We start from the raw sequence: 22,624 nt of genomic DNA on the forward strand, positions 1-22,624 counted from the left end.
ATCTATCGTTTACCACCCACCGCGAGGTTAGAACCTTCGTGTCCCTCCCCTTCCTGTCATCTCCCACCCTCACTCTACAAGCAATGTGTATGTGATACACGCGCGCGCATACATTCGTTTATTAGCGCCTTATGAATATACGATACTCTACACATACGCGCGCGCATTTACCGGCGATTGTTCGCCACAGCAAGTAGATACGAAATAGCAGCCGCAGTCGCGAAGGCTCGCTGCTCACGGTGAGATCGTGGTCTGTCGTGATCGAGAGCAGAACACGGTGTCGATTGTGATCGATCGATCGATCGTTGTCAATGGTAGACGCGGTCGATTCCTATCGAGACAAGGAGAAGGTATACGAGAAACACGCCGCACGTGTGAACGCACAGTTTGGATCAGGGCTTGAAAAAGAATTCTGCGTGAGTTCGAGACATCGTTTCTTATCGATTGATTTGAAGATTCGATTATAGATTGATGATTGCATCTACAACGAACCAGTCGAACGTGTGTGAAATAAAATACCGCGAAAACTACCGGTGCGATTCTGCGCGGTGACAGCTTGTGATCTGCGTACAATGAGTCAATATATTAAATTCATTTATTGTATTAAATTCAAAAATATAAAGAAAGTATTAGGAAACTAAATAAGTTTGATTATTTCACTGAGTGATTCTGAGTAAATTAGATTGATAATGTGATGTACAATCGTGGTGAGGTTAAGCGGATGTTTGTTATTTGGTACAGGACGGAATAACTTGAAATGCAGAACGAGTGAACCCAACGAACAATAATGATTTTATGAGAAAATCTACAAGAAATGCTTATATATTTTGTTGTTGGATCTGTGTAGTTGCAATATCGAAAGGATAAAGTGTGAACAAGAAGAAATGGAGAATCCTTGAAACATTTAGGTAAGATTTTTTTTTTTGTTGCATATGTTCCATAATTTTATCGACATGATACAATGATTTTAATATTAAAAAAATATAAAAAGATATAAAAAAAATACTTGACTGTTTAATTATTAAAGTAATTAATCAGATAGATAATTATAATATTGCATTTTTAAATCTCAATAATTTTTATGTAATTAGTTTCTCAAAGAATAATGCGTTTTTTTAAAAAGTGTAGGAAAAAAAGTTCGTTATTATTTAAAATTATTCTGAAATATATTCAGAATTCGATTTATTTTTAAAGTTATTTTTGAATTATTTGAAAATTCATTATTTTGAAAATTCAATATAAATATCTTATTTGAATAGAAAAATGAAAGAAGGGTGAAGACGAATATGCTAATATAAGAACATGTTCTATCGTGAGAACGAATGGCTGAGTACATACGTGCTGTTTACAATTCATGTTTTCAAATTTGCTATTCAAAACGATATTTTTCTTTGTTAGATGTTTTGTAGTTATGAATGATCAAAGTAGATAAACAAAATTTATAATAATATTTCATTTCATATCTCTTACGTAAATGTAAATATGTAGAAGTTTTTAATAATTGAATTACATTTTAAAATCGTTTATATATAATTTTGTTAAAATCTTTTATCTTATGGTTTTATTAAAAATATAGGACATTTTCTGAAAATTTTAATAGATTTGTTTGTCGATTTTATAACATGGAAGATATGATTTTGTACATAATGGAAGATTAAACAAGAGATTAATTATTATTCAAGATTGAATAATGTCATTGGAATTTACTGTTGTTTTTATTAAATGCATATTTTTTATCGTAAACGATAATCATTGATTATCAATAATTTAGCATTTTAATTAAAAAAATATTGTAATGAAAAAAATTATTTTATAAATCAAATATGTAAATATATGCATGTATAAATATATATGTATAATATCAATAATATTGAAACAAGTGTATTTATATTTTATCAGTTTAAGTTAGATTTTTTAACGAAATATTCTTATCGCAATAATCAATATTATATAATATTATTAACATATGTTATTATAATTAAGTATTTTATTTACTTAATTATAATATTTTCTTAATTATAATATTTAAGAATTATTTTTCTATTATACGATTTATAATTTTACTTTAAATAGAAAGTTTCTTTAAAAAAAAGTATAAAAAATCTTAAAAAAAAAATTGCATCTTTGTAATTTACAGATATATATAATATTTTAAACTTTCAGTGATATTCAATATGTGTATATATCCACACTAAATAGCAATATAGACTAACTTATATTCAAATTACACTTGACCGTAATAATATCAAAAAGGTAAATAACTTTCAACAATTCTTTCATATGTTTCGACCTTATGGAACTGATTTGTTAGCCACTTGGCAAAGTAGGCCTCCATTCAGGAAGTAGATTTACCATCGAAATCGAGGTGCACGCATATACACGAGCCACACGTGAGGCTACTGTTCGAACATTGCATATCGACTTACCTAACGCGTTATTTAACCTCTCATTGCATTAAACGTTGGGTTATGTTTCACCGAAATCCTATTCGAATTGTTCACAGTGATCGATGATCGATGCTCGATATTTAATGCTCGAATAGCGGATTTAATAATCGATTGTTACAGAGAATTAATCTGCATTTATATCGAATGTACTTAACCTATGTGCGTTGTCATATTTCAAATAATAACGAAGGAACAATATATGGAACATATGATGTCGATCGTGAATGAATGCTTTAATCACATATTTTGTTATTATAAAGGAATAGTGAATAGAATATGAAAGAATGTTAAAAAATTATATAACAAGTTTTAGAAATTTCATAAATAATAGATTCGAATGCAATGAATGATTCGAATAAATTCGAAGAAATAATAAATTCGAATATAGTGAAACTATATAGTTATTCAAAAGAACGAACCTCAAAGTATTTATAATAGCAATAATTACTAGGCTGAAGAGCCTACTGAAAGTTGGATTGCGGCAATTCAGCCTTGGTCTCGTTGTGCTTAGGGGATTATTAGGCTCATTCGTTAACTGTGTATCTTCGTACAATTTTAAAATTAGATTTCGATGTCGTGAATATATCAATATTTAATCAATAAAACAAACTATAATGTTTTCTTTTATAATGTAATATATTCTAATAGATTTTTCTTGCAATTTTGCATTAGTTATAAATAAAAATTAATATTTTCAAAATTAATTCAAAATGTATATATATTTTAATGTATATATATTTTAGCTCATGATTTTTAAATAATAATGATGCAAATGATAATGATTGCAATAATCATATCTGATAAGAATATATGAATGTCTAAATGTAAATTATTAATAAATTTGATTGCTTGAACACATGTGCTTAACACGTGCAAAAGCAAGGATTTTGATTTATGTAATATACATATGTTCAGATTCATATGAAAGCTGCAATTTAGATTAATAGTTCAACAGGCTGCGAGTAAAGTAATCTTACAAAGAGAGACACGAATGGAATGGACACTTGAACAAAATTATATTAAAATATAATAAAAAATAAGTACAAATAAACCTTATTATAATTTCAACTAACTTGTTTAGAAAATACGATACTTAAACGGATTTAATTGCAGCAATCTAATTAATAGTCAGTTCGGACTTTCTGTTGATTTCTTAATTGAATTTAAAATTTTCCGGCTATACTGCTCTCTCTATTTTACATTTTTTTTACATTGTAGTATTATTATCTGCATTATCTTGAAATGAATCTAAATATGAAATAATTCAATTAAATATCGCGAGGATCGTTGATCGAAAGTTGCTTAATGTGCAAACGAATTTCGAAATAGAGGTCAAATTTTTCGAAATCATTCAAGGATAACTTTTGCATTCGTTTTGAAGGTGAATAAAATATGAGTCAGGGTCGAATGTCTATAAAATTAAAGTCCGTATCTTTTTCCTTTTTTTTTTTTTTTTGTTTTTACTGAAAGTGAAAAATTAAAAAACACGCATAATTTAAAGAAATGTATCAAATAAATATACATAATTCTCAAAGCATTTTATACAAAATCGATTCACGTTAGAAGAGGAGCAATTCGTTTGGCAATCAATTATCACGATAAATTTTATTACACTTCTCTATAGCAATTCAATTCGATTAGGAAAGTACTCGTTACAGTCATAATAGAAATTATCCCGTACACGTTGCTCAATATACAGAATATTTAGGACGAGTTAACGATTTCGTTGAAGGTGTTCGTTCGTGTATAAAATCGCTATTCTTACGTAAAAAAAAATAGAGGAAAAAATTACGATAGAACAATGAATCAGCGATCTGTGAAACCCTATTAACGCAAATCGGTTACAAGAAATCGAATGAAAAATTTCTATCTCGTTTATCAAATTCTTTTCCTTGACTTTGAAATCTTCTTAGCTCAATAGTGTGAGACATATACGTAGATACGTATATCGCAAATTCCATCAATGTTCCTTAAATCAATTCACAAAGATCATATAATCTCTTCCATTTGCACCACGTGTACAGCTACAATACGTATGCTGTCCGTAATAAAACCATAACGAATTTAAAAAAGTCACGCAGTCCTCTAGTCACCGCTAGCTTATTTAATTTCCTTCTGAAACAAAGTATAGTTTGTTATGAGTCAGCGATAACTAATCACAACTGACCACCGGTACGCGGGTTCGTTAGAATCAACAGGTTGCCCATAGATCGATCCGTAGATCTCGCGATACGCAATGCTCGCAGGTGTAGCAGGAACACCCTTAAAGCGAGAACGAAAAAACTGGCTGTGAAAAAACCGCTATATTCTCTTTAAAACTTTTATCAACTGGTATCGCGCGACGCACGCACTTTCACATCTATCATATGTGTATACGATACGATAATACAAGCGTATACACGCGGTATCGTTACACACGGATGTGTAGACATTGCGAGAATATATGGGAAAAGCGAGTCGGAACGATTTACAACCACGTGGTACGATTGCGGGTGACCGTCCTTATACCACTTACCTAGATTTTCAACCAGGAACAAACGGCTCGGAATAGTACCGGCGAGAACGACAGGATTTTGCAAGAAAAATACCAGGAACTTGTACTTTCATGCCGAGGTAAATCGACGACCTTACGCACGAGATTGGCCGAGATCAATCGATTTGTTCGTTATCCGTGAAATATCGATACTACTGTGAATACATTTGTATATCGTGATCGAACGATATTACGATATAAATAGGAATTGGATGAATCGTTTGTCATTTTATTTTTGACGTTATTATTGATGTTACGTGTATGTGGTAAGCTGATAATTTTAACGCATGGGATAATGATTTAATCGGGTGTGCGGAGTGTTCATTAAGGAGATCGAGACGTATATAGAAATTAGTATTTGAACTTAATGAAATGGATTAAAATACCTTGATGCAAATTGATTGGAGATATTTATACGTATGAATTCTAATTGGTTTTGTATTGGATCGTGGATATTTATTGACGTAATAATGTTAATCAGTTCTTGATTGATGATAACATAAGAACGTGACGCGTTTAGTATTTTATATTCACACTCTTATCTATAAAAATAATAATATCCATAAAAAATAATTATTTATGAATATTTAAAAATGATGTAGAAACACGTTTCTCGAGTTATCTTTATGAAAAAATTATTTATAAAATTTTTAAAAGTTACGAATTGAATATTACAAAGAAATCTTGATTCAGTATCGTATGTATTATTTTTCTCGAAGAAAAAAGAATTGTTCGTGATACAACGTGACAAAGATTGAGAGGAAATTAAGGAAATCGTATTGTAGAAAATATTTTTCGCTCGCTCAGCTGTTACGTCGCGGCAAATCAAGTATTAACCGCAAAATTGTTGCCCAACGATGAAAATGACTCGAGGTTAATGTCTCAAACCCATTCACGCTACTCGCACAACTCAAGAAAGCATTGTAATCATTATTTCCTTCGCGCTCAACGATTATCCAGTATTGCAATGTTTGGTGAACTCGTTAGGATGTTGAAAATATTACATTACCACGAGTATATTATTCCTGTTTCGATATTATTATTGTTATTATTTAAATTTTCTCAATTTGCGTTGAATCAATTTTATGATACTTTTTAAAAATCTAAACTGTTTCCTACAATTATATCTGTAACAATATATCCTGAAATAACATGTATCTATATGCACACTATTATAGTACACTATTTGCTCTTAATAATCGGTTTCCTTAGCTAATGATTAAATAAATAAAATTTGCAATAAGCTTCGTGAAAATTGTTTATCGCTTGCGTTATTGAAAAAAAAGAACAGTATAAATCCTTTTCCGTTAGTTCAAAAAACTATTGACCTGTATTAGTCATCTGGTTACTTAAATTGCATCCTTATTTTCATCATAGATATATTAATTTATTATTCCATAATTAATTAAATCGAGAATTAACAATCATCGAGTATTTTTCATTTACATTATTCTGATCGTAACAAATTTTAATAACTCTCAAGTTTACAAAACGTTTATCGAAGAAGATTGAAATAACCATTGAAAATACTTACGAGCGCGTGTACGAAACCGTTTCCTTCGAAACGTTCGATTCTGAAAGGCTGTTATAGCCATTGCAAAATCATCTGCCCGTATGTTCTCGATGAAAACGTGACCACCGACGCGATCTTCGCGATTGGCTTCTCATGCGGCACAAGATATTCGCTTCTTTGAACAGAGATATATGGCGCAAGACGATCGTCGATACGCGAGAAATATCGCCGAGTTGATAGCGGAATATTGCAAGCATCTTCGTGCAAATGTCACGAGATATGTCGTTGAATAGACACCGTTGTATTATTCATTCAACTTTGCGGGAACGTCTTTCTTTTTATTCTGAATAATAACCATGGTTGGACACAATGATGTTGCAAAATCGGTAAATGCGTGAAATTGCACGGGAGATTGTAAAAGATGCGAAGGAGGCGAGGTAATGGAGATGCGCTTAAAGCTTGTTCAAGGTCGACTTCTTTTTTGGCAGAAATTTTTTTCTAGATATAAATAGCGCGATGTCTGTGTTTTGATATTGGAATTCTCGAATATGCACTAATTGTTTTTTAGCTTGCGAAGAATATTGATCATTTCTTTTTTCTCTGATTTTTCGAATCGAGAGATATAAATGTCTATCGAAAAATTAATAAATTTTAAATAACAAATTTTAAATAACTTAATAATTTAAATTAATTTTAAATAAATAATAAATATTTTTTCTTTTTATTTAATTTATTTTTTCTTACATTTCTTTGATTTTTCTTCATCTTTGTATCTTTAGCAAAGTTATGCCGATTTCCCCTAAAGCAATTACTTATAAGGGTGTGTACAAGGAGGGAAAGATTTTTTTCTCCTCGTTGAAAGAGTCAAAACGGTCGAGTGTATGGATGCATGCAATTCGCGGGAACGAGGTGCTCTTATACCGTGCGGTTCTAAAGATATACTTAAAATGCCTCCTTAAATGCCAGGTTGATTCCAGAGGATGTAAAAGGAATACGAATATTCTTCTTTTCGCTTGTCATGAAGTAATGACACAGCGGGGAATCATGAGCAAGATTGCTCTCGTCTATCTTCAAAAATGGTTGTACTTGTTTCGAGATCGAAACTGATTTAAAAAGATGATTTATAAGTACAAAACGTGGAATATTGAACGCGTATACTATCTGAAATAATTAAGGAATTAAATATTAATTCTTCTATAATTCAAAATTGAAAAAATATTTAATGCAATAAGTCGCAAAAATCCAAATAATTTTTCTTGCTAATCAAAAAATTGTATTATATATTTTTTCTACTTATTTATCTTTTTACAAGAAATCATTCTTCTTCCATATTTATGATAATTTTTTTATATAAAACATTTGTCATTTCTGTTTTTTATCTATTTTTATTCTATTTTTCTCATAAAAAAAGTAACTTGTGAATACATAAGTACGTAATATAATATCCATTAGTTTCTAGAAATCCGTAATACAAATAAATTATGTATCTACTCTCATTATTTAACAATGGCGGTTAGTGGATACGATTCGATTTATCGCGATGAGACGTACTGCGTGAAGTTGCTAACAAATATCACGGATTCATTATCAATCAGTTGTATAAACGGTGCCGCGTTCAATATTGACGTACATGTGTAATTCGGGCAAACGTAGTGTGTCGTAAATACAAATTGTTAGAATGCTAATGGATTATGGTTCGTTGGCTATAGATAACATTTGATATTCATCATATTGATTGTTGAAATGCAGCAATATAGAAGTGCAAATTCGTTTATCGTGAAACATTTAACGAATGAGTTAATAACTCGTTTAAATTTATTCATTTTTACTCGTGATATTTACCCAAAATATATACATATTTGTTTGTTTGTCGATCTATTAATAGTAGGCATCATTATTATACGATAATATAAGGAAAATGAGATTAACGTATAAAAATATAAAAATAAAAGATCTGAATCGATTATAAATTGACTGAAAAATTTCATAAATAAAATTTGTAAAGTTAAATTTATTAAAAAAAGGAATATGTAAAATTTTTTATTGACTTAGATCTTTCGATTAAACCGGTTTAATATATATTTAGAAAAAATTTTTATAATTTATCAACAAGTCGTAAAATATTTTTAATTATAGAAAAAATTGAATTCGAAAAATTTTAGAACATCATCTATATATTTATTTATTTTCATATGAATGCTTTCGAAGATATTGATGTATTTTTAATTTTGATCAACAATTTCAATCAATGTATTTTTAATGGGCATTTCTGGGACATTTATGAAAGAAGTTATTAAGGTTTAACGCAAATGTCGTAAACCATAAACATGAGTAATTTAATAAGTGAACTGTTCCAGTTATCATTGTAATAGAGAGCAATTAACATGGTCGCGTTCCCGAGTTTGAAACCCGGGCCTCTGTTTAGACTTGTTTCTCGTCTGTAAAATATCTGTAATTTGTCTTGTCGCCCGATAAAAGGAACGTTTACTTTTCAAGACCGCGTTTGCCTCGCAATTAATTTACATACGTGCGTCAATCTAATGGAAAATCTCAGTTCACGAAATCCCTGAATTTTCTATTCTCTTAATAAAGAAGTTGAAGATTTATTAATTTTGAATTAATTGCATTTCATGCATATAAATTTATCGAATATTATTATTATTCAATTATATGGAAGTCAGATGAAAAATAGATCGATGTCGTGATATCTATAATTAACATTGGTGGATTACTGATGACCTGCGGTTATCGTAATTGTGAAATTTTCGTTGGATAAAGAAGTATATTTTCTTCTATATAATTCCAGTAAGGATAAAAAATATTAAAGTACGACTATTTAGCGCAATTAAGATTATTAACGCGTTGTTAAACACGTTTGTTTCGAATGATTTTTTATCTTAAAAATATAATTAAAAATTAAAATTGAATCAATAATAATGGAAATTCTATCAAATTTTATTAACATTCTAGAATCGACAACTTCTAATGAAAATAGTTTTCTTGTCATATTAAAAAATGTATAAAGAAAAAAAAATTATTGATTATTTAAATCCGAATTAAATTTTGCAATTTTCATTATTGTTTAATAGATTTTAAAATAAGCAAATAAATATTTGAAATTACTTAAATTATAGATGTTATGTAATAATATGAATATGCATATGAATATGATTCCATTTTAAATATAGTATATGTATATTTTTCTTTCCAACGATTTATATTATATAATTTTGAATTATATATCATTATTATTATTATTTATTTATTTTTTTATAATAAAAACAAAAAACCAGAACTCAAAAAAATCAAGTCGAAATCATTTAATATATATAAAAAAAAATTCATAGTTCATCAACAAATTATACTTTTTGCATTCGATAATATAACTTAAACATTAATATATTTTTGCATAATCTTTGATTATTAATTTATAATAATTTATTTTAATAATATATAAAATAGATATCGTAATAATTCTTGAAACTCTATAAGAAAGTAGGAAGTAGTGATTTTCTTTTCTTTGTAAGCAAGGATGTAAGAAACTGGTTTTAAGTGTATAAAAAAGTTATCCAAAAAAAGGAATATTAATTCAATTATTTTTTTTTGTATTGATTCTATGTATAAGTTTCAATTTGAAAGATATATTGATATTTTCTAAAACTTTAATATTGTACAATTATTCACAAATAAAATTATAAATTCTGCAAATATTTATTGGAAATTTCAGTCAACGACACTTCATAAGTAATATTTACTATGCATAATATATTCCTATAAGTTTTCAATTTCGCTCATTGGAAAGTTAATGTTTTATAGATCAAAGTAATGTTCGATATTTCATCACAACTGGTTCTTTCTACTATATTTTTCAAAAGCTGTTCATAATTTAAATGTATTTTTATATTTTCATAATTAAGAAAATCATTAATCATTTATTTGTTTTTATAAATTGAATTTGTAATATGAAAGAATATGCATATATATGTATAAAGTAAAATAAAATAGTTAATTAAATCGAGTTTAATTCAATGTAGAATCATAAAGGATTAAGAAAATCCAATTGACAGATTATATTTATCAATTTATCTGGTTTTAAATTTTTCAACATTTACAATCAATCTTCATATCACCGACAAAAGAAATATTACAAAGATATAATCAAGCAAACAATTAAATCGACACCGCGAGATCGTTCGTTCAATAGAATTAGTGCAACAAGTGTGTAGTGGCAACAAGTGCGATGGTGATTGGAACGGCAACGCTGCTGACTCGCGTTATCTTTTGCTGTCTTGCAACAAACAGTCAGTGACCCATAACAATTAGTTTTGTGGGGGAAAGAACAGACTCTACAATGTAGAGGGGAATGTTGATTAACGGAAGTCGAATAAACTTGCGTGATCCGGTAGGGTAAATCCATCTCGATTTCTTGACCCTCAGTCTTCTCTCTTACACTGTAATTTGTGCACGAACAATGGATATCAAACTTATTACTTTGATTACAACGATAATTAAAAAGTTTACAACAAAAGTAAATCGTATAAATTTTTCTCCAGGAGAAAAAAAGCTATTTCGAAACATTTAATTTTTTTTCATAATAATATAACAATTTTATCAATAGAAAAAAATCTGAAAAGAGAGAAAAATATTATTTATTAGTATTATTGAAAAAGGAATGAGTATAAAAATATATATAATAATATTTATAATCGAGAATTGACAATATTAATATATCAAAAATAATAAAAATAAACATGTATATTGATGTATATCTATATATAAAATTTTAATGGATATTATAAAATCACTGTGCCTATCAACGCGACATCAATCTAACGACATAATAACACAACGATATCATTCAACAACATAATGATACTAACATGATAATGTATGCGATATAATTAATAATATCAGCATATCTGTGCATGTATATTAAATTATAATGAACGATAAAAATGTCGTTTTTATATACGTATATATTCAGTTAATTCGTATATTCAACTCTACTAAAATTCTATCCCAAGCACGAATGCAATTTATTGAATCATTTAATGAATTATACTACTCGTCATTGACCAGATATAAATAAAATTGCTACGTACTTGATCACGAATCTGTAATACAACATTCGCCAAAAAAACTCACGTTGTATTCATATTAACAAAATCGATTGATGATCCCATGAACGAATAGAAATAGTTAATAACGGTATTTATGAAATTCTACGCTGTTCTGTGGGTTCGTCATGTTCTCTATATATATCATTTAACGGATGTCAAACGATGAATGTGACTGACGATCGAATAAACACTAGCTTCGTTTCGAAAGAACGAAGCATACGTGCGCGCGCAATTGGCGCGCCACGGTGCACGCCGGTAAGTGATGGTGTGAACGCGTGCGCGATCATTTATACATTTCAAGCATATTAGTAACGTTAGCTGCGTAACCGTTACTCATAAAATAACCGTTGAGAAGAAAATTAATCGCACTTAGTTTAGACGACGGGACTGCGGATTTTATTTACGAATTACGTGTCTCCCTTTCTAAACCCGTCATATGATAGCAATGCTGGGAATGAAGAGAACACGTCATTTTCATCTGCACCCGTATTACGAAGGGAAGAGATTGATGTGTTCGGTGGAGTGAAACACACGCAGCAATGTTTGGTGAGATGGGTCAAAGTAGTTTTGAAGAGAATGGAGGTTAGATAGTGGGTTAAGAAGTGTGTTCATAATGTCATTCGATGTAATGAATATTAATAATGGAATTGTAGAAATAATAATGAGGACAATGAAAATAATTATAATATCAAAGAATGCTTTAATTTTTATAATAATAGGTAAGCAATTATTGCAGAGGTTATTTTTAACTATGTAGTAAGAAAAAAAGTTTTTACGATTTTGAATTTTTAATAGATTCAAGATTCAACATGGATGTAAAAACCATAACCTTCAAAGAATTTCAAAGAGTTGATATAATCCCAAAAACCAAGAACTTTAAAAGATCTCACGAAATCTTCCATTATTCATGGCTTAACAGCATGAATTACACAGTACCCAGAAATATTGAACTCAGTGAATGAAGAATAAAGTCATTTGTATGAGATGTTGATATCTGAAGTCGTTTACCTTAGTTTCCAGGATTGTCTATATCAAAGTTTATCAAAAAATCTTACTTGTCTTTTTAGTTTTTTATTTTTTTTTCATTCATCATGATCTTTATTTGTAAAAAAAATTATAGGTAATTACACTTTATTTTAATTTAATAATTAATTTATAATTTCTTTAAAATAAAAGATTCAATCATTGATCAAATTGATTGATCTTTTTAGATCAAATTTTCAATTGTTTTTAGTGTCCTTGTTTTTAGTTACATTTTTGTGATTCAAATATATCGTTTTAGGAATAATCAGAGAGAATTATGCTGAATACAAAATTGATAGACCAGCAAATAATAGTCACGACATTAAAGTGCACGTGCATCGTGATTCACGAGCGGAATAATTGTAACAATCATTTATTACACTCCTTTCTTTCTCTTTTTTTAAACCTTATATCTAGAGAACACGATTCATGTCTGTAAGTTTTGAAACTTGCATATTACAGATTCAGCTAATTCCGATTTTGCTAAATCACGTGAACTAAGTTACCATAGTCATAAATCACCGTAAAATGTGGAAAATAGGTGCGAGGAAACTGGTAATTAAATGCAACAGATAATTTATATATTCTTGAAAATCACTTCGAAGGTCAGTCTCTTGTCTTTAAAAGACAAAATTTCTATTATTTCTTATTCGATATTATATATTTTTTATAATTACTTACAATATTTAAAATAAATATTATCTAAAATATTTGAATATATTATTACAAGTCGGTATTTTTATTGCTTAAATATATGTCATAGGTTTAAAAGACGAATATTTCAGCCGGGCGCATGATATCGCTTCCGATGTCTAATCCACTGCGCAAAGACCCCTTTCGTGATCCTGACGACCACACGAACACACTACTTAAATAATTCCTCCCCATTAAGTTCTGTGTCACGTACCACCTCGCTTCTTGTACCACCGACAACTGAATCGCAGCGTGCACTCGATTGTTCTTTCAATGGTGTTTTTTATATACCGCGGTTATTCGTCACGTTATTGTCTCGCGCGCGCATACGGTAACATATCGAATTCGTTGTCAACAATTTCCTCTGCGACGATATTGTCCCATAAGAATACTTTTTGCATCTCCGACGCATCGTTTCTTCGACAAGGTATGACGATAACATCGTGATTCTCGCGACTCGAGTGATCTTCAGTGCGGTTAGGTGCTTTTTCGAATTAGTGACAGGCGCGTGGATCGCAGTTGTTATGACGATTAACTTTAAGGTTGATTTTTAAAATAATTGCGAAATTGACAGATTTTTTTTTTTCATTTTTATCTTATTATCTCATTAGAGAAAAGGAATTCCTTTTTTGATTTTGATAAAAAAATTTTGGAATTTAGATAATTTTTTGTTTCGTTGGTGATTATATATATGTCTTTTCATTGTACAATACAATTCCTTGGAAATTTAACATTTTCTATAAGTTTCTTAGATGTTAATAGAAAGGGACTTTCAACTTTCTAACTAATCAGCTGATTAACTGTACACAACATTGTTTAAATAACTCTTTGAATGCGTAGCCATTGATAAATACGGAAGACGTATTCTCATGAAATGAGTGACTTATAAATTTACAACTGCATGCATATATTTTCTTATGATTAGTTTTATATAAGTGTTTTTTTTATCGATTTTTATTAACGTCATATGTATTTTGACTTTCTCTTATATAATTTCTCTTGTATAATTTTTCAATGAAACTTAAAACTTTTAAATATTCATGTTGCACAAATCTTATTCAATTATCTGCATGAATAATTAAATTAATACATTACATTAAATTAATACAATACATACAATTAAAAACATACTTTTTATATACTATTAAATGATTAAATAATTTGAAAAAATTAAAATTTTGTCAACAATAAAAGATCGCTCTTATTTTTTTCTATTAAAACTTTAATTTAATTGATACATATTCTAGCATTATATAATAGAATACATGCAAATTATTCTTTCATATATCATACTATCGAAATTATAAAATTTCTCAGTAAGAAATTACATACGTATAAAGTCGTTTATCTGGTTGTTATGACTCCCCCGTTCGTTGATCATTCGATGCATAATACATGTTACACAACAGTTTATATGTTTTTACTGCAGCATCGCGAGAATGAACATGCAGAAATATCGATAATATTTATGTTCGTTCAATTTTACGAAACTTTCTACGTTACGCTCAAACGAAAATATTTGTCACGTACCGATAGTAATCGAATTTAATCCTTGTTAGGTTTTAACATATTTAGAAACTTAACATTGTTGTCTTCATTAATAGGAATCGTTTATCATAAATCGGCAAATTTCCCTTTCTCTATCCTTGAAATTTTAAGGAAGACGTCAATTAGGTTAAACGCTTGAACAATACATGCAAACTTCACCTGTTTAGAACGTCCGTGAACTTCTAATCGCGGTGACAAGCCACTTTCATACGCTTAACGGAGAATGGCGAAAGTGGAACCTGTTCCACTTCCGTTTTGCTAATTTGGAAGCTTCACCGTCTTCGGCTGGGCGGATGCACGTCGAAGAATACATTGTTTCCATTATGCTGTGTATATTGGGTCTTATGTTGAAAGCTGTGTTATGCTTTAGTAGGCGTTAATTTTATTTAATCGTGTACCGTTGGAAGTAATTAAAATGTAGCATGCATAGATAATTGCAATAACGGATTTCATTACGTTATGATAAAGATTAATTAAGTATTATAAGAACTGTATATTTTCTTTATTTTAATCATTAAATTTTTTAAATTCTCTTAATAAAATTCAATATCATCTCAGTAATAATAAAAAGATATAAATTGCTATTCTTTTTTTTTTAATTGCAAATTTTTTTTTACAGAAATTTTCTACCTACGTATTGATTTAGTATACATATATTAGATATCGATGTTGAAAAGCAGTTTACTTTCATACTTTTTCTTTTTCTTGCTTCGCATTAGAAGGATTAACAATAAGATGGCAAAGAATGAAGTTACTTTGCCGTCAGTTTTGTACTGAACTCTTTGTTGCAATCTTATGAATATGTATGGAAACTTTCGTTTGCAACGCTGTAACTGGAATCTGGGTATGTAGAACGATCTTCCTTTCGAGATAAATGGACAAATAACTTCCTATTATGTAAGCGTAGATATGGCTGTATACAGCTTACTTCTGTACATATTTTGAAAATAGATGCATATAAAATGTATATTATATTATAATTTTGTAATAAATATAATATTCATATAGTTACAGTAACAAAATTATGTAATAAATATATAACAATTTTTTACATACTAATTTTGCATTGTATGCTAAGATAATGGGAAGTTATTTCTTTTGTGAAAATATACAATCTATTAATCAAATTATTAATTAAGCCATGTAGTGGCAATTCAAAGGAAATGAATTCGTAGCAACAGATTGATTGCTTCATACTTTACAGTGATTTCATCTTTGAGTTTTAATGATTTATTGTATGCAAAAATGCACTGATTGAATCTTTATGTATGAACAATTTATGTATGAACATTTAATTTAACAAAAAAAAATTGATTTATTAATTAATTTTTCAAAAATTAAAAAAATTCTTTTGATTTTTTGAAACAAGAATTGAAAAGCATCGTTTTTATATTTATATTCTTTGATTGTTCATGTTTTGTGAGATGAAAAACAAGTATATATAATTATCAACCAATGTGTTTTTCCAGTTGCGAATTAAAGTTGGAAGATGTCCAAGAAACAAACATAACTTTGGTTGTTACGTGATTGAAAATAATTAACGACATTATTATGAAACCTTGTTCTTCTTAAAACACTTTTACATTCTCATCATAATATAAAAGAAAGGAATAGGTGAAGGTTTGACGACGTAACCTTCGGAAAACTTTTTTAGTGATTCTGTTACGTGTTATTAGATTTTACTATTATTAGATTATAAGATTTTTTCTTATGATAAACTCGTATTTTTTATTTGAAAAAAATACAAAATAAAATATGAGATATATAATTTTCAATCAGAAATACAATAAATAAATTAAAGATGATTCACATCAATAGATTTAAATTTATGTAATTAACATTACAAGTACAAATCCAAGATATTTTAGAATTAAATCGAGCTTTATTCTCAAATACAATATTATATTCTTATCGCTAAATTAATTAGATCAAAAATGATTTAGCTTAATTAAAATTAATTATCTTTATCATCATGTTAGAAATACAAAATAAAAATAACATATATATCATTTCCAAGGTAACATTTTAATATTTTTTCCATATTGAAAGTATGTCACCTTTGACATTATTTTACCATAGCGGATGTTTGTCACGTGAATAGTGATAAACATTTAGATATTCATACAAGAATATCCGAATATCTATCTTCTCATTGTATCACTTCTGACTTATTAACACTTTATCTATCAGTATGTACCTATTAATAGATTTTTTTTTTTTTTTTTTAGATACCAACTCTCATTGATACGTCTGTTAATGCTTTTATTCCTTATTAATTGCCTTTTCGATTCAATTAACGAGTCGATCGTTACTGAATGGCAACCTCAATCCCGATATAGATAAACCATTAAAATTCTTTCGATTAAAACGGGACATACAAACATGTCGTGATCAATGTCTTTCATGTAAAGTAGTCATTCCTTATCCGGCGTGAGAAAGAACAATGGTGAACAGCTAATATTATATCTCGCTCGGTTATCAACACGGAAGTAAACCGTTCGGTGCTTTTCATTGTCAAACGCACTTCACTAGTAATATACCGTTAACGCGGAATAGCGCATAAATCGCAGTCGTCGTGCATAACGATCAATCGTGTCGCGTGGACATTTATCAAGATGCACGGACTCGCGTGCACGCGGCCAACCGAGACGAACGAGCGACCGTTTCTTCTAGATCCTCCTGAATCCATGAGAAAACGCGGGAAAAAAAATGCTCGAAGAAGGATCAAGCCTAAGATCAATTAGTCACGCAATATGAGCGCGAACGCATATATATGTATGCGTGCATGAGAATTCGTAAACGTTTAACAGATTTTCAAGTCTTCAAATTATTTTATTATTTTATTATGAAGAATGAATACATATTTTGTTGAACATCCACAATACATTGGAGTTTATGAATATTGTCGTTTCGAATAAATAATTGTATCTTATTGCCTAGTGATTTATATTGGCTTGTCTTTGAGAAAGATAAAGAAAATAGATAGTTTTGTAAATTGATAAAAATATAAGCAGATGTGTTAAATGATCCTCGATTATATTTAGACAGTAAAGAAATATTGAAAGCATTTAATAATGGATGTTTTAAAAATATCTTTTATATTCTTTTCGTCGTTGCAAATACAATTTTTTTCAGGAATTCATCAGACAATATGATTAGAAATGACAAATGGTAGTTTTTTAATAAAGTTAACGATACAGATATTCAATGTACGTTTATATATTCTTCTTTATAAAATAGGATTCGAACTTATGCATTTCGTTTATCCGTTTCAATATTATTTGAAATTAATAGCTTTCTATTTATCTATTGACACATATTTTTACAATTTTAACATCGCATTTATCGTGAATTAGACATTTATGAAGCCTTAGGATTCACACAATGAACACTGTTACTAAAATTTTAGATAAAAAGTCATAAATTTCTCTCTATGTGTCAGCACATTTCTATTTTCTATCCACGTATGAATTTCTAAAAAGGTTAAAATACTAATATTCCTTGAAAAACATTGGCAAACATTAATTATTATAGCACTAGCATCGGTGCCTATCTCCACCGACTGGAGATCCTAAACGTTCGTAAACCACTCGCCCAGCCAGTGGTGCCTTGCATGCTGGAGAACCGCGTTAGAGGAAGGTGTTCGCCCGGTTGTCAGGTGGGGATGAAGGCCGCAGTACTGCTTCTGCAAACGCCTCGACGATGTGCACCTAGACCTACAAAACAAGATAACTCGCGGCGATTTACCGGCGACTCGTTGCGTTGCACTCGCGGATCTGAGACGTCGATAGACGCCACTGAGCTGAGAACGCGAGACGCGTGTTTTCCTACGTAAATGTGCAGATTTGTTTTCGTGAAAAATCCAAGTTTATGTTCTAAACGATTTCATACGATAATAATATAATTAAGCACAGGATTACGTTCAGAATTATGAGATTAATTTTGTATTGCTTTGATTTTAATTGATCGTGGTGAGGCTGTGAATGAAATTGTCGATGGTGTTATAAAGATGTGAGAAAATTCCTGTCATCTTTTACGTCTCAAGAATTAATTAACCGTAAGATTCGATATTTTTGATAATTTTTATCTAGATTTTTTTTTATTCTAAATTGAAGAAAAATAATTTAAAAAATCATTTTATAGTTATTGAATAGAGATTTCCTAATCAATGAGCAGTTAAATATATCAGAAATTTTATTAGTAGATTCGTCGATCTCGACCAAACCAATTTTTATTTATTACAAAACTATTAATTTCACGCACAATTCTTTTTCCTTATAGCAAACTTAAAAAGGTAAAAATTCCCGATCATTATTCACCCTTTGCATTTCCATTCTCACTTCTTCCATTCTACCTCGTTCAATATTCATTCTGAACGGAATCTTCGTCCCCCTGTTCCAGGTGGTTTCGCCGCAGGCAGCCGCGAGAGATGTGGTCGCGCACGCGATTCTTGCTCCTGGCGTGGACGATCGCGTTGTTAACCGGGATACGGTTCAGCAACGGATCCCAGAGGCCGCGTCTCGGCGGCGCCGTGAACATCTTCAGCCGTTACGGCTACCTCAGCATCAGCATGAGAGTGGTCCCAAGAAACGACACCGAGACATGGATCTTCCGTGAGCCGACATTAGATGTTTTCAGGAATCCTGTCCCCATGATGACCAGGCAACGACAACAGACCGCTGTGTTCGATGGAGACTTCCACATGGAGTTTTGCGACAATGTTCGCCAACTTCTGCAAGCATACTTCCGGGACTTCACGTTCGAGCGGCTCGAAAGGCCGTGGCGAGCGTTCAGCGCCAGCTGGTCGAAGGCGGCCATTGCTCGCCATTTAGGCATCAACTCGTCCTTCATCACAGGTGATCATTGTTACGTGTTGGTACGTGTTGCCAGATTCCGTGAGAATCAGAAATTGGCTGGTACCGCGGAAACGATGATCCTTGACGAGGCGGTTCTTCGGGAAACGGAGAACGTTACGGTCGGTGATACGGCGAGTGTAGTGCGATTTATCAAACACTTTGGATCGCATTATATCGCCGCTTACGTCACTGGAAACTCTTTGTATCAGGTAAGGATTAGAATTACTGCCTCTCTAGTTCGGATCGTTCTGAATTCGAGTATATTTGAATATTTACTTTATACGAGTATAAAGAATAGAATATTTGAATATTCATATTGTTTCTAAAATGCTTGCGCAAGAGGAAAAATTTTATTGCATAAAATTTATTACTTCAAGATTTATTTCTACCTAGAAATCATTAAGTCATACGTTGCAAAACATCATCAAAGAAATTTTCTCTTATAATAATTGTTTTTCTTATACAATTAAAATTACACTCTGAAACTGTGATTTAAACACGCGGGCGGAGTGACGTGCTCTTGTATCTACATTTTATCAGTATATATAAACCTTAAAGACCAGTCCAAAGATTTGTAAGTAGAATAGTGATACTCAAATGTATACTGGTTAAATTAATTACCAAGAAAAACTTATTAAAATAAAAAAAATTTGCTATGCAAGAAAATAAATGACGATCGGTGTTTTCAACATCTAGTTAATTATAGAAATATATGAATTATACAAGTACATGAATCTTATTAAAAATTATTAAATTTTATATTATATTATTAAATATTATACAGATTATTAAATATTGCATTAATAATCTCAAGATTATTAAATATAAATCTTATACAGGATATAGTTGAAGAAAATATATTAGAAAGAAAAAATTATTCTTTAAAATTTAAATCAATAGAATATAATTTCTTTATTTATGATTTATATTCCAAAAAAATCGATTATATATATGCTTATGTAGATAATACGATTCATTTATGTCTATTTATGTATGATAATTTTTTTATATAGTTATCTTTAATAACTATTCGTTGTTTAATATTTTAATATTTTGAAGGATGCATATTTTTTGTAAGATAAACATGTCCTTGAAATATCAGCGTATAGTTTTTCTTTTCTTTAATATAAAATAACTTTCTCTTCTTTTAAAGCACGTATCCTTCGAGACAATTTTACGATCGTGTATTTTAAATAAAAAATATTCCTTTATATGTACCTGTATTTACATGATATATCCGTTTCAGGTGTTCGTGTATACACAACAAGCGTATCTACGTATCAAAGAACGATTGAAGACCCGTGGCGTAGCAGATCTATCGAATATCGAATTGAACAACTACTTTTCACCGTGGTACGCGGAGCACATGGGCTCCATACAAGCAGCGAGCGGAAATCGCACCGTCGAGTCATGGGCGGTGGAACGGCTTCGAAACCAATATTACATTTTCTCATACGCCAGTTTGCTGAAATTACATGGTGATGCGATGTTGCTGAAGCAACTGGATAGTTTGTTGGGTAACGAGGCATTACTGCAACTACAGCTAAAGACACTGGCACCCATTTTCAAAGATCCTCAACGACGCGAATGGTTCCTTGAGGTTATTGATAATTACTTTAAGTTATGGGAGGTAAATATGTGAAATAAAAAAATACGTCCTGAAAGGAGAAAATTGGTACACCTCCGTCATATTTACGTAAAATTACGTACCGATCGTATTTGAATGTGGCGGACCATGATATACATGTATGTATATTAGAAGAGGAAGATCGATGACTTCGATATGGAAAGATCATTTGATTGTCGTAGAACGATTAGTGTTCGAACAATCGTTAGTCACGGTCTGCTGGATGTTCACTATTGTTTCTCCGTCAAACGGACGTTAGAATTTAATAGAGAAACGCCCAACTACTATATTGTTATTAAATAAGTATTTATTAATATAATCGACGATAGAAAACATTTTTATACAAACGTTTTAAATATATATATATCGTATATATATATCACAAGCAATTTTCGTGAAAAAATGACTGAAAAAAAATACGATATCCTATTCCTATGTTTGTCGGTTTATTTTTGATATTGTTTTAATAATATCTGTTTTTTCGTTTAAGCTCTTCAGAAATATAGCGACAAAACAGAAATAGGATTCGTGGTTTTTTTCTTTTTTCTCGCTAATTTTCTTCTCGAGTGTTAACTTCGATAAATCAATTTCAATATTTTTGAAAATAAATCTACGTATTATATATTTTACAATATGTTTTATCCTTACAAATTTATGGACGTTATTTCAGCAGAGTTAAAATAAATTTGTGTGAGTATTTGAGTATAAAAGAACGTCTAGTTTTTGTTTTGTACGAATAAGAAAAAGTTATATTATTGGCACGGTAAAACGATTGATGGAGTAAAATTTATAGGAAAAATCGGTTTATTTTATTTTTTTAAATATTAACGGATTATATCTTTTAGCTTATTTTCTAACTTTCCTCGTTATCATGAAATCATAACAATAAACATACTAAAAATACGAAACAAATTCAAAAAAAAAAAAATGAAGAACATTCAAATATATAATAATTTTTTAAATAATTATTTGAAAATTATTTGAAATTATTTGAAAATTAAGAAATACATGTAGATATATTATAAGAATCAGTATTTTTATATAAAATCCGATTATATTATATATAAAACATTCTGTAATTTTTGAATCAACAAGAGAAACTTGAAGAATATATGCTTATTAATTTTTATAAAATTTTGATATATTATATATAAAAATTTTTATTGCTTATCATATAACACTCAAAAGTGCTTTTACAATATTCTAAGATAGAATTATTTAAATGAATTTATTTTTTATTATATATATAGAAAATTTCATAAAA

General features: G+C 29.7%; 1 protein-coding gene across 5 annotated transcripts; it reads left to right on the forward strand.

Moving 5' to 3' along the window:
• The first annotated feature begins 206 nt into the window (after positions 1–206).
• Positions 207–22,350, forward strand: LOC122719333 (torso-like protein). 5 transcript variants are annotated; one of them, XM_043945061.1, is made up of 4 exons: positions 207–416; positions 742–908; positions 19,279–19,942; positions 20,980–22,350. In XM_043945061.1, exons 3-4 carry the CDS (start codon positions 19,307–19,309, stop codon positions 21,373–21,375), a joined length of 1,032 nt encoding a protein of 343 aa, XP_043800996.1. In that variant the 5' UTR covers positions 207–416; positions 742–908; positions 19,279–19,306; the 3' UTR covers positions 21,376–22,350. The 5 variants fall into 5 exon arrangements, with proteins under 5 accessions (XP_043800996.1, XP_043800995.1, XP_043800999.1 ...); XM_043945063.1 differs by lacking the exons at positions 207–416; positions 742–908 and adding exons at positions 12,950–13,241; positions 15,497–15,721; XM_043945060.1 differs by having other exon boundaries at positions 207–908.
• The last annotated feature ends 274 nt before the right edge of the window (positions 22,351–22,624 follow it).

This window comes from Apis laboriosa, unplaced genomic scaffold (assembly GCF_014066325.1).
Source record: "Apis laboriosa isolate Shangri-la unplaced genomic scaffold, ASM1406632v1 scaffold74_cov149, whole genome shotgun sequence".
In the NCBI taxonomy this organism is placed as follows: domain Eukaryota; kingdom Metazoa; phylum Arthropoda; class Insecta; order Hymenoptera; family Apidae; genus Apis; species Apis laboriosa.